We start from the raw sequence: 14,078 nt of genomic DNA on the forward strand, positions 1-14,078 counted from the left end.
TTTTTTTTTTTTTAAACTGTGCTTTATTTAGGGCTAAGCTGGAGAAAGCGTCATCCAATAGTTACAGAAGGTTACAAGGAGTTTTAGGGAGTTGAGTGTGAAAAGAGCAGTTGTACTGAACTGCAGCTGTTTTTTTTTTTTTTACAACATCTGGACATCCTAAAAGAAGGAGCCAAGAGAAAAAGTTTTAAATAATAATTAACCAACAAAATAGAAAGAAAGGAAAGGCAGGAGGCCTGAGAGGAACCAGATAGTTGTTCTTCTAAAGCCAAAAAGTTAAAAGAATGGTGGGTCCCAGAAGCCCCTGGCCTCCAGATGAACTGGACGTCTTATGAGAGGAGGGTGTCGAGGCAGAATGCCAAAGCAAGTCTTCCCAAAGGTGCAAATAAATTATAATAAATATGTTATACTTTAAAATATATGTGTTCTTAAATAATTCAGTGTTTTTTTCTGATTCTGAGTTTTTTAAGCAATGTCTTTTTTAACTGCTCTAAAGTCATTTACCAAAGATAAATATCGTGCTTTCATTAAATAGTTTTCCTTGTTTTTTTCTCTATCATTACAATTAAAAGTCCTACAAAATATGCAAATTTATTTACAGAAAAACAGAGCCGGCATCATTTAAACATCCCTGTTTTTCAAAATTCCTTGTAAACAGTTTCAGAAATTCTTCAAAGATTTTTTTCTCTCTCTCTCTCTTTCTTGTTTAAGGTTTTTGTGTGTGTGTGTGTTGTTTAGTTGTTTTAAGATGAAAGTTCCCAGGTCTCCCTTGCCCGGAAAGTCTCTGGAGCAAGCATGGAAGGCGAGTGAAGCAGGTGTCAAGGGCTTGCGGAGAGCGGGCGGGCGAGCGCGCGCGGCTCCCGGAGCGAAGCGAGGCGAGGGTGGCGACGGCGGGCCTTCCCGCGGACAGCGCGGCCTCCGCGTCCATGGGCGGCCCGGCGCCCACAGGTCTGGGCCAGTCCGGCCGGGCCCTCAGGCTCGACGGCGCCCGGCAGCACTCGCGGGGAGAAGGGATTGATGCTCAGTCTAAACTCTACAAAAGTACAGTCCTACAACATCTGGGATTTTAGCAGTAACGCTAACTTCTATAGGGTTTTTTTTTCCTTTTTTTTTTTTATTTTTTTGCTTTCCTCTAATTTTTCTTCTATTATATAGGTATTTTAAACTTCTCCTTTTTAAAATTCTGTACAACTATTATGATTTTAAGAGGGGGAAGAGTTAGAAGCATTTACAGACTTTCCACAACAATTATCTTGCCTTGTAAGTCCCTTTTTCCCCTCGTTTTCTCAGACTCCATGGTTAATGTTTTAATATTTTTGTTACTTCCCCCAAATATCCACCAATTTGTTCATCTAACAGCTCCATCCAGACATATAATACAGAAAACCATAGGAAAGTGTCATAGACTTGAATGAGGGTAATCAAAGCGCCTCTCAAAGTATCAAAGAACTATTATCTTGCTGTTTTAAAAGCATTGAAGCATTATTTTTCTTTTCTTTTTTTTTGTCTTTTTGTGTTTTTTTTTTAATTACATTTTTCATAGAATCGCTCTAAGCTGTTTCAAGAACAGCTATGAGGCAGGAAGGAGGCTCTCCCCCATCCCCCTCTATTTGACAGAGCTACACATCTGCCATAAAAAGTTTGGTCCTTTGGTCCCTAAATAGCTAAAGGAATGACAGATAGAGATGCTCAGTGGCGGCCTCCCAGCCACCCCCTGGGGACCAGGCCCCACCACACCGCTTGCCCCAGCCTGCCTCAGGCACCCACGGGCTGGAAAAGCCCTGGGATCGGTAAGCAGCGTCTCTTCCCAGCTCCCAGCCCTTTGGCCTTCCCATCTGGTCTCAAGTTATTTTGTTTTAAAGTTGCCTTTTTTGTGTTTTCTCATTTTTCTTCTTCATCATCATCTTCTTTTTATATCATATATACTTTTCCCCCAAACATGTGCCCTCTGAACTCCACAGACGCTATACTTTCCTTGAAGAAATGTTACAGTCACAGAGAGTGTCTGGAGTCTTCAGCTTGATTGATATTGGCTGATATGTCAAAGGTGTCATCCAACAGTTCTCATTTATAAATATATATAGAGAGAGGTTTGTTTTTTAATGTAGCCCGTTCAGCATCCTGCCCTAAAATGAAAAAATCAGGGCTGATTAAGCCTAGAGAGGAAACAAAATGCATCCAAACACCAAAAGGGACCTGCCTCAGGGGTCAGGGTGGGAGCTCTGGGGGGTGGTGGGAGGGAGGGAAGAGACCAGTATGAGAATTAGTCATGATCATGATACATAAAAAAGAAATTGACTCTTCTTTCAGAGTAAGAAACCTCTGGGAGGTCTAGTGGTGATGGTTGTAGCTGAGGTTTAGCTGTTTGGAGAGGGATCTTGATTTTGGTTCCTTTAGAGTTCTGGATTCGAGGATGACTAGATCTAAGGGAAGAATTTGCGATTGTGGGACATGAATTCATAATTAAACTGATCTCTGAAGGATCTAGCCCAGATACAATATGTATACAGAAGCCTAGCAAACAAGATAGAGAAAACTCTAGCAGCCCAGCCCACTCCTCCCCTGCTTGAGGAAAAGAAGGAAGACAGATCCGTGACATGAATTCTGCTGAATCCTTGCCCAGTTTCCAGCCAACTGCTTCTTTCCCAAGGTCTGTAACTATTTGCGAGGCTATGTATATATATATGTATATCTGGATATATGTGTAGAATATATTCACCTGCACATATGTGGGTATACATGGATATGTGTGCGTGTATATGCACATATACACACACACACGTAATATTTTTCTCATACATGCCAGGGAATTTAGAGAGAGGAAATTCAGAACTTTGAGGGAGTGGATGGCAGAACCTAAAAGAAGTTAGAATGGATTTAATCATCAAACTTAAATTAACTTAGTTCTCGATTTTGTTTTGACTGGTGGCTTTTTGATGTTTTGTTTTACTTTTAAGAAAAATATCATGAAATCATGATCTGACTAGAATCTGAAGGAGAATGCTTAATCATTGTGAATTAACAAATGAGACTCATCTCCATTATAGCAAGCAGCTTCCACTTATACATGGGGGTGACTGGTTACATCAAGAAAGTTAGAACTGCAAAGCCCCCAGTTGAGGGGACAACGTCATGCGTATATCAATCCATGCTGGCAGGTTTTTCACACTGTTGATTCAACAAACAGCAAACCGTACACAGCAGTCTAAACAATTACAACACCAAATAAAATAATAATAAAATTAAAAAACACTTGTCAAGGACCCTTTTTCAGTTGTAAACAAAAAGGTGCATTTTGCTTTTGTCAGTACTGTTTTTCCAAACCAACCAAAAAGCCCTCCCAAACCCCCAGTCGCCCACCTCCCCTCCCCACATTTTTTAATTTAGCAGTAGTGGTTACAATACAAACCTTATAATTGTTACTGGGCTCTCTCTCAGAGGCCTCTGGCATTGTTTTGTACTCTATTTTTTTTGGTTTAGAAATTTTTTGTATCATTCTGTTACAGTAGAGATTTTGTTTTTGTTTTTTGTTTTTGTTTTTCCTTTTGAAGTGAGATTTAAAATAGCCTAACTGGACAAAGACCAGACCTAGGAAAGCATCAATTGAAAAAGGCCCCCAAATTTCTAGAAAAAAATAAAATCACAATATTTTCAAGTGCAAGTAAATCAACCACGCATAGATATTTTTAAGATGTTTTCCTTATTTTTAAGAAAAAAATAATGGTTTGCACAGTTAAATGATCCCATGTTCAATAATTGAGGAATTCATCTTTATTTTTACTAATTTTTTTGTTCTTTTGTTTTTTCTCTATGTGACATCTAGAGAAGCATAAAAAATGCTGAACAAGAAAAACCAAACAACAGAAAGTAAAACCACTGCAAGCACCAAGAACAAAACAAAAATGAGCACAGCAAAGAAGGTTGTGGCAGCACAAAGTCAAGAAAATGCACGTGTGATCATGACTGGCCAATCATCAACTGATACAACATCCAAGGAAAACGCTCCAATCACAGCACCTCCACGAAACTTGACGGCAATTGTCATGCAACCGATTCTTAGCCTTGTTACATGACGCCATCATGTCACACTGTGAACTTTGAGTTGATTTGAACTTACGGATGGGGGACTGTTTTCTCCACTCTCATGTGATTACGTGAACTTTATTCCTAGCTCAGCGCGAGACTGTGGTGGATTTGACTGGCCCTGGTTGGGTTGTTGGAATTTGATTGAATGACAAAAGAAGAAAAGATTTATATATATATATTTATATATGTAGAGAGAGAGAAAGAGAGAGAGGACAAGAGAGTGTGGGGAAGGGGGGAGGAAGAGGCAGGCAGGTCGGGTGGGGTCAGGACTGTGGGAGGGAGGGAGAGTTGGGTTAAGGGTCAAGAAGGGCAGGAAGAAGTTAAAACAAAATCAAAAGGAAAAATATTTATACAGCACCAGACCACAGCATCAATCTAAAAGCTCTGATGAGAGAACAGCAGTCAAATCATAAGAGAACTGAAAAGAACTCAAAGGATGGAGGAAGCTGGCAGACCAACGACATGGGCACAGCAGCGCGCACACACACACACACACACACACACACACAGTTGTTTATGCAGACACGCGATACACTGTGAACAGCAGCAGAACCTTACACAGGGCCACTAAGGGCATCCACCATGCGTTGGGAAGAGGAGGGGGAGGGGCGTGGGCCGTTTGGCAAGGGGGCCAGAAAAAAATAAAACAGCCCCTCAAACCACCATGGCGGGCAGGCAGATCCGAGAGCACGCGCTCTGCTTTTGCTCGCCCTTGATTCTCTCCCCGAGTGCCAGCTCTCCTCACCTCCCCAGCCTTCTGTGGCTTCAGCCTGCAGACCAGCTGGAGGAGCCTGTCAGGCTGGGAGGGTCAGAGGCTGGCTAAGGTGACTGCTGTACCCCCGAGGTCCACCCATGAAATGCCTCCTGCGAGGCCACACTAACAGCAACTCAGTCTCCTACCCCTTCAGGTCCCACCTCGGCCGCCATCCCCAGAGAAGGGTGTCTCCACTGAAAGAGCCCCCACTGTACGACACGGTCCTCTTCCCTTCCACTCCTCCTCAACCCTCCTTCTTCAGAACCTTCAGGATATGAACACGTTTAGAGATTCAGGTTAAATCACATTAGTGTTCTAGGAATTCTGTAAACATGCCTTAACACTCCTGATGTCACTTCACGGCCACCTCACACCTTTTGCTAGGCTCCCAAGGTGGCCTACGTGGCCAAAGCGAGGAGGCTTCTGGGCTCACAACGCTGGGGCGTGCGATGGCCCTGGATCTCCAGTCTCTGCTGCTGTCGCTTTGCTCTGCTGACCTCCCCTGCCCCACCTCCTCCTCCTCCACTCCTTTAGACCCCTGGGGACCCCAGTCCTGAGCACCTACCTCACAGCTGCCAACTCCTCCCACTCCCAGCTTTCCTCCAGCTGCCTTCAGGGCCTGGTACTGCCATGGGCACAGGGGAGTCAAGCCTAAGTGCTGTGCCGCCCCTCCTCAAAGCTCCATTGAGGGAACTTGTACATTCACACTGTCATCTCTCACACACACTTGGCCCCCGACACAAACATACTCACCCTCATTCAACCCCTAAGGAGCCCCCCCAGAACTCAGCACATGCATAGCTGACCACTCTCTTCATTAGGGACCAGCTGTGCCTCCATCTGCAGGGGGAACCCCTTGCCCGCCACCCTCTGGAAGAGCCTCACAGAGCACAGCCCTGGAGGAGGCAGCAGGGTCACTGACCAGCATCAGGGAGCCTCAATCAGGCCTGGGAAGCTCTAACTCATGACCTGGGTGAGGAAATTGTGGTCAGGCTGAGCCAATTCAGATGCCAGGTAGCAAACACATCCGGGCTTTAGCCAGAGAAGGCCGGGGCCCAAAGCCACAGCCCAGCTTCATACAGGTTAGACCCGAAGCACCCGGGCCCACAAAGGGTGGTGGAGCAGACACTGTGCAAAAGCACATTCGGGGGCAGAGCCAAGGCCCCCACTGGAGTCCGACACACACTTGGCGTGCTCTCCAACCACAGAAGCACGGTGCTGGAGTCTGCAGAGCCACCCTCGGCCTGGCGCCCAACGCATGCCAGTGAGCTCGGTGTAGGACAGGGACTTGGGTGTTCTGCTTGCTGGCCATGTCCACATTTCTGCCCACTCTACCTGCCTTTGTTTCCTTCCTCTTGGTTTCCTGGTAAAGATTTCTTAGAGAAACTTCCATCTTAGAACAAGATAAGGAAGACAAGAAGCCAGAGGGGCAGGGGCAGCAGGGAAGCCAGGAACCCAGTGAGGAAGGAGAGCCACACATCAGGATGCAGAGAACCAACCCGATGCCACCCCTCGCCACCCCACCTGGGCCTCCCAGTATGGAACCAAAACTCAACCATGCTCCCCATAGCTGCCCTGCTGAGGCCCCTCCTCGCCCATTCCCAGTCTGACTTGGCCTTAGCCGCCACAGCCCTGGCCCTGAGATGCCCCTCCCTGTCACCTCTTTGCTCTTAGCTATGGCTTGTCCCTCAGCTTCTACTCAGGCCAGCCCTGCCCTTTTGTGTGCTGTTTCCTCCCATGCTGGCAGCCTGACAGTGGCTACTTCTCACTGCAATTCCCAAGCCTGCTCTGTACCTTAGCATCTCCTGTTATGGCCTCTAGTAGTCTTGGATTGGAAAGTTTGAAAGCACCATTTATTGAAATACTGTCTAAATGGAGATTAAGGGTCAACTGTATCGTAGGAGTTGTGTCAGATCATAGTTTTTTCGAAGACTTTTTAGTAGGGAGGAAGTAGTCAGATGGCTGACCCCAGAAAAGTGAGACATGTCCCTTCTGACCCGTCCCCTCAGAACACTAGGGTGGAAGGGCCGGGGTTGAAGATAGCAGTGGGCGTTTGTCACGCTCCTAACTTGAAGGGGTTAAGAGCACAGCCCCGGCTTCAAATCATGGCTCTACCACTCCATAACTGATGGGCAAGTGACTTAATCTGTGTTCCATCCGTAAAATGGACATAATAACACTACCTACCTCATAGATAGTTACAGCTATACAGGTATATCTTATAGTTGTGACCTGTAAGAACTGTGTGCCATGCATGGTAAGCACCGTGTGAAAGTCTGTGTCCTCACTGTCTGGCTTTTGTATTCCCTGCTAGAAGAACCTGCTCTGCTGTTTAAACCACAGCTCTCAAGTACCCACTGCAATGACGACTGCCAGCTGGTTCTGCTTGAGGAACACTTCTTACTTTATGCCCCAAATAACAAATCTGCCTTCCTCACCCTTTTATAGGGGCATTTCTCTGACCTGGGGGTTCTATCCTTGCTTGGGCTTTAGTTGCATAGAGGTGTAGGAGGCTAAGACAGGCTGCTTTCAGGGAAGCCACAAAATGCACCCAGATGGCCCCTCAGGATCTCAAGGCATGACCCTGGAACATGCCCCTCCTTAAAAACACTGATGACCCTCACACCTTGGTTTCATTCACGAAGAAATGAAAGCCCAAGGGGGAAGCATCTTGACCCAGGTTATTCCTTAATGGCAGAGCTAAGCTTAAGGGAAAAATAAGTGTTCTATGTGCAGAAAGGGCTGCTGTCATTAACCATCCCTCCCCTCCTATGGGAACACCCCCATCTGCTGGCTGCCTCCCAGTGGCTGTGTGTGCACAGAGGTAGAAGCTCCACACAGGCAGGAAAGGACCCATTCATCTTTGCTTCCTGAGCACTGAGTGCCCAGCAAGGTATGATGCTCACCGTCTGAACATGTGGATACACATCTTCATGCACGGCAGAGAGGGGCAGGGGTGGGAATCAGGAGGCAAGAGAGGTGGGTCTGCTTTTCCAGCCTCACAGACAGTAGAAGCTCAGGCACCTTCTGCCAGAGAAGATGAGGTACTGCTCCTGGGTGGATGAAGGGTGTTCTGCTGGGAGTGCTGGGATTTGAGGGGAGACTGGGAAATTGGAGACTTCCCTCCCAAATTCCAGACTCTGAGCCTCCACTTGAATGTCTACCCCTCACATGCCTCATTTTTATCCCAACTCTTCTTCATCTTGGGCCATAGTGACTCTGTTCTTCCCATCGCTTGGGCCAAAAGCCGGGCGTCATCCTTGACTCCTCTTTCCCTCACACCCCCTCTGATTCACTACCTTCACAATGAATCTCTGCCTTCAAAATATGTCTAGAACTCAACTTCCTCCCACCGTATTGACTGCTGTCCCCTTGGACTGAGTGGTCTGTGCATTAGACCTCTCTGTGGGCCCTATAATCCATTAACACAGCAGCCAGCGATCCTACTGAAATGCAAGTTAATCATGTCATTCTCCTCAGTGCTGCTTTCCAATGGCTCCTGCCTCTCAGGCCCCCGTTTCAGAGGCAGGGCCAAAGTCCATCAGTAGCCTGCAGGTCCTACACAAGATGACCCTCCTCACCTCTGGGATCTCCTCTCCCACCAAGCTCCCTTGCCTGCTCCCCTCCAGCCACCCTGACCTCCTGCTTTCCTCAGACACACACCCTGCCTCACCCTGAGCCTTTGCACTGGCTGTTCCCTCAGAGGGAGGACACATTCCTCCAGATGCTGGCATGGCTCCCTGCCCCACCTTCTTCAAGTCTTTGCTCACATATCACTTTCTCAACAAGGCCTACCCTGACTGTCTGATCTAACTGTAACCAACAATCCTGACACACTATGTACTTTACCCTGTGCTCACATGTCATTGTTGATTGTCTCCCCTGCTAAGGACAAGGGCTCTTTTCAGTCTTATTCAGCGCTGATCCCCCAGTACCTGACAGTACCAGGCACACAGTCCTGCTGACAGACTGAAGAAGCAGAGGCCTGGGTGGGCTGCCTCTGGCCAGTGAAAGAGCTGGGCCTTCAGGAGCACACAGCAATGGGGAAACCAGGCTGAAGGGAGACTTCTGAGGAGGGCCTGGTACATCACCCCACTCCACCTTCCCCAGGAAGCTGCTTAGCCCAGGGGAACGGGGCCTGAAAGAGTGGCGGACAGTGTCTCCAGCTGTAAGGTAGGACCCAGACCGGGCAGGAAAAGGTGACAACTTCCCACTCATCATGGCCTCTGTAAGATAGACAGGTAAGTGACCCTAGTTCTCTACCATCACCCTCCTCAGTTTCTGTCCCACCCCTTTTGCTTTTTTGGTACAGTTCCCTTTGAAAAGTCCTGTCCTCCTCTCCAGACTGAGCTATAGGGACTTGGAGGGGTGAGGGGTCAAGGGTCTTAAGGCCACCAGCCCTCCAGGCTGAAGGACTGAGGAGAGGAGAGCCAGGGAGTCCGGGGGAAGGCCCCAGGAGAGGGTGCTTCTCCCATAGGGTCTATTCCACGCCCAAACTTTCCCAGGCCTGAGTTTGCCACCTGCTCACCCCAGGGTTTTCCGGCAAACAGAATTGTCAATGCAGACCTGGAAGCTACAGACCTAGGGCTCACCCACCTTCTCAGCACGATTCCCTCACGCCTGCCCCTCCCGGCTCCCAGGCCGGGGAACGGCCACGCCCCTTCCTGCCGGGACGACCAGAGCTCCGCGCCCGCCCCGTAGACACCGGGCGGAGAGCAGGTCGAGCCGGGCGCAGCGGGTCCAAGGCACAAGCGAGGGTCCAGCCCACGGAGGCCAGAGGAGGCGGCGGGTCCGTCCGGTGTCCCCTCCCCAGCCCCCCGTCCCCGAGCCCCGGCCAACCGCGGTTACCTGTGCGAGTCCTGGTCTCCCCCGGGGGACGCTCCCGCCGGCGCTCAGTACGGGCGATTGGCGTCTTTGGGCCTCTTCAGCTGCACCTTGAGCCTCTTCATGCCGATCTGGAAGCCGTTCATGGCCTGGATGGCGGTCTGCGCGCTGGCTGGGTTGTCGAAGCTCACGAAGCCTGGAGAGACACGAGGGACGAGGGCCTGGGTTTCCACGGGGCCGCCCGGGCCGGGAGGGTGAGTGGGGACAAGGTCGGGGCCTAGGGAGCGCCTCCGGGCCGGGGGCGGGCCTCGAGGCTCCTCCCCCCTCGGGGCCCCGCCCCCGGCCCGGCCTCGCGCCCCCCAAGGCCTGCGAGCCAGGGTCCCTCCCGGGTGGGCGTTCCGGAGCTCCCGGCCTCGCCGACCTGCGCGGCCCGGCCGGACCCCGGCTCCACCTCTGCTCTGGGTGGCGCCCTCTCCGGGGCGCCCTCTCCCCCCAGGCCGGGCGCCCGCGGCTCAGCGGGGCTCGGAGGGGCGCCCGCCCCCCACCCCGGCCGGCCCGGCACCTCAGCCCTCTCCTTCCGGAGGGCGGACACACCTGCGGGTGGAGGAGTTTATTGGACACTGTCCTCCCTGACAGGAGGGGGCCTGGCAGCGGGAGGGCACAGGGTGCCGGCCTGGGGAGAGAGAGGAGTGCGAGGGGGAGGGAGGGGAGGACCCACGAAGAAAACTTCACGGCCATTTCCGTCCGCCCCCCTCGCGAGAGCGGCTGCTGCGCGGGAGGGCGGAGGCTGACGGTCCTCGCGGCCCCTCCGCCTCCTCCAGTTCCTGGCAAGGCTGCCCCCCGCCAGGCTCCTAGTGTTCACAGGGGCAAATGCAGACCACCTCGCATTACCCCGCCACCTCACACCGAGGGGCTGCGGACACCTCCCTTTTATTTGGTAAAACTTCAAGCCTTCGGAGCAGGTGCTCTTGCCCTATACTAAGCACGCCCCAATTTTTGATCAATGTCCTATGAACCCAAAATGGTATCTATAATAGTAGTACAAATTAACACCATTAGTAAAAATTAGTTGAGAGCCTTCTCTGTGTACCAGGGCCTGGAGAAGTGCCTTTCACACGTTCCTGCCTCCCAACATCTTAGGACAAAATATGGAACCATCTATGGCTCCCAGTCACCTGCTGAAACAAGCAGTTCTCAGTTGAGGATGCGTCAGATTCTTAAACTGAGCTGAAAAGTCACCCTTTGGGAACTTTGAATGGATTGCCTTATAGAGGCCACACTTTACATCAGCATTTCTTAAACTGGTTCTAATAGGTGCTCCTTGAGAAAGGGGCTTCTGTGGTCAAGTAGGTTTATAGCCAGGAGTCCTGGGACAATTCAAGGCACATTAACAAATAAAAACATCCCCTCCTATCTCAAGTTCTCCAGTGAATTTGTTCAACCTGGTATTTCTTGGAATTTACTACTTGACTTTAAAGGCCTTTTCTCCTGTAAAATTGACTTCAGTCCCACGAACTATATGAAACTAAGATTGACGAGATTCCCAGGCCATCCTGCAAACGTGCCTCATTTGGGGTGCTTTCCTCAAATGGCCACTAGATTTATAAGGGATAGATGTACAGACTCCATTGAACTAGAAGCTGTTTTCTCGATTAATTGTGCATGGTACCTTGGGCCTGCCTGTGACCCTCCCTCACTCTCCCCCATAGTAACTCTGTTTTTACTTCCTCCCCAGACACTGCCTCCATCAGGTGTCTACAGGCCATCAAAGATGAGGGAGGGTGTGTGTGTCCGTGAGTGTACTGGAGTGTGTGCATGGGAGCTCCGGCAGGATTGGTCAGAACAGGGCCTAAAGCAACATAACCAACATCTGTATAAATCTATATGCCAAAATAGGGAAGACTTAGGGTTATCCAGAGTTCGGAGGTTTAGCATGAGTCACCTTTCCACCTCCTTCTCTCATCCCTTCCTGGCCTGTCTTCCACCCCACCAACCTCTGCCTGATGACTAGTCAAGTCTTAGCAGAGCAGAACAGTTTGTAAATATGTGAACTGTAAGTCAGCTACACAACTCTTCCCCAGATTTAGGAGGGTGGTGGAACTAATGCCTCTTTCCCTGCCTGCACAAGATAGCCTAACTGGGGGTGACAGGCTACACTCCTCCCTCCTCCACTGGCCCACCAGCACCACCAGTTCCTACACTACCTCGCAACCAGCCAGCTCCACCTAGTGGCTCTTTTTGCAGGAAACAAATGTGAGCAAATCAGGGAGGAGACTGTCTGGAGCAGATCTGTAAAGGGAGGAACTGCGAGTGGGGCAAGAGGGGAGAAGAGGTCCCGTAGGGAAGAGCTCAGCCCTTATGGGAGAGTTCAGAGTCTCTGGAAGCCCAGGAGTCGGGAAGGATTCCAGGCTCAAGGGAACTTTTCTTTCTCTACTAGTTTTGTTGGCTGACTAGCAGTTGGGGCAGGGAGTGTCTCCCCTGCTGAACAGGGACCCAGAGGGCAGGGGTATTATCTCATCTCCCATGTTTTCATTCCAGAACTGTCTCCCTTCTCCCAGAGCCCTCTCTCCAAACTCCCCCACCCTCCAAGCCCTAGGAAAGTACGAGAAAAGCTCTCCTGGCATCCCCCAGCCCATCTCTCAACACAGCCAACCGTTGGTCTGCACAGAAGTTCTCAAAGGTCAGGAAGATTCTGTTAATGCTTTTAAGAGTGAGTGGAGCCTCTGAAGGGTGCATTTTAACATAGGACCACGTTTATGGCAAAAACAGCCCCTCCTTTTGAGAAGAAGGGGACTCTGGCCTGAGAGTCTACTCTGGCCAAGCCCCTCACATACCACATCTCGTGTAGTCCTCACAAACCCTTGAGGGATGATCGCCAGAGTCCCCATTTCACAAATGAAGACACTGAGTTCAGAGAGCTAACTGATCTGCCTATGAGGGAGTGCTGGAGCTCACTCCCAGGCTTTAGGCCTCTGGGAGAGCTGCAGAAGGCTCAGATGCCAGGGCAAGAGAGAGAACTCAGGAGGCTTAAGGAGAAACCACTGGGCCAGGCCAGCCTGGTGGGTGCTTATCCTTTTCCAAGGCTGATGGATACTTAGCACTAAAAGTTTGTTCCTGAAGAGAGGAAAGAGCCAGAGTAGAGGTACACAGAAGATGATTTCCAGAAAAAGCAGGCAAAAACCTTGGTCCTGGAGAATTTCAGTGTTCTAATGGTGAGGGCAGTGTTTGGGGCAGACTTTAAGGAAATGCCTATGAAAAACAGGCCAGGGACAGCATGAACGCTTGGAGATGTGGCTGCAGACCACATTCGCTAGCCCAGGCGCCCAGTGTGTTGTGGGCTCCTACCAGTTTTCTTCTAATTTATGTAGCACCTGAGGCTTATTTGAAGTGCAAATTACATGGAACTGTAATTTGTCAGGAGAAATACAGGTCCAACAGGAGAAGGGTGGAATCTTGCCTTTTTCTTTGCTTTGCTTTCTCATACCCGAAGAGAAATGAGCTATTGAACCACCTCTGTGCCACTGAAGTACCACAAAGTTCCCGTGGCAGCTGCCAGAGGGGAATGGGCAATGGTGCAAAGATCTTGACTGCTTTGAGGAAACATGCTTTAAAACTTTCAAGCCTTTCAAGATTCTTGAAAGTTGGTTTCCAAACTGGAATCTCCTTAACATGTGCTTCCTGATGCTGCCACAGCCTTGTGCCAAGCCCTGAGCGGTAACCTGCTCCTTGGCCAATGTAGGCTCCTAGTCTGTCCTCCCAGACCCAAAATCTGGAGCTCAAACTAGAGATACCTGAGCTCCTGGCAGACTCAGCCCTGGCACCATGTGTGGCTCTGAGCCCCACTCCTCACTCCTTGGGGACTCATGAGTGGGGACTTCCTTCTGGCCCCAGAAGGAAGGGCAGAGGGGGACAGGAGAGGAGGTAGGAAAGGGGCTAAGGAACAGTGGAGGGAGAGGAATGGGGATGAACTAGGATTCCAGGAGGTGTGTAGCAAATCAAAACATAGGATGCCCAGTTAAACTGGATTTTCAGATAAATTATGAATACACTTTTAGTATAAGTATATCCCCAATACTGCATGGAGCATACTGTCTATAATATTGCAAATATACTTTTACTGAATTCTATCTGTTATCTGAAATTCCAGCTGAGCTGGGCATCCTGTATTTTCTCTGATAACCATACTCCTGGATTCTCCCACATCCCCTCTCCCACCTAACACACTGCCACCAGGTAAATTTCCTAAAAGTCCTATTTTCATTCTATGACTCTCACTCAGCTCGAGGACCTCCCACCATCCTTCACTGCTGACCACACCACAGGAGGCATCCTCACCTGATGATCAAAGCCCTCCTCTGCGCAGACCCTCCCTCACAGTTGGTCTCTCCTGACTGCTTTCTCCCAAAGCCTCCTG

General features: G+C 49.9%; 1 protein-coding gene across 50 annotated transcripts in view; it reads right to left on the reverse strand.

Moving 5' to 3' along the window:
- The window catches only part of CELF4 (CUGBP Elav-like family member 4), a 284,439-nt gene continuing 270,361 nt past the window's right edge, over positions 1-14,078 (reverse strand). For 44 of the 50 annotated variants that reach the window (XM_036885003.2, XM_036884999.2, XM_036885000.2 and 41 more), the window contains 2 exons: positions 9,689-9,860; positions 1-2,126 (listed from right to left, as the gene is read on the reverse strand). In XM_036885003.2, coding sequence (XP_036740898.1) covers positions 9,733-9,860 — 128 coding nt within the window. In that variant the 3' untranslated portion in view covers positions 1-2,126; positions 9,689-9,732. Of the gene's footprint in view, positions 2,127-4,118; positions 4,205-9,688; positions 9,861-10,258; positions 10,338-14,078 lie in introns of those variants that run through there. The other 6 variants (XM_036885040.2, XM_036885043.2, XM_036885042.2 and 3 more) reach the window with 2 other exon arrangements.

Source organism: Manis pentadactyla, chromosome 6, assembly GCF_030020395.1.
Source record: "Manis pentadactyla isolate mManPen7 chromosome 6, mManPen7.hap1, whole genome shotgun sequence".
Taxonomy (NCBI): domain Eukaryota; kingdom Metazoa; phylum Chordata; class Mammalia; order Pholidota; family Manidae; genus Manis; species Manis pentadactyla.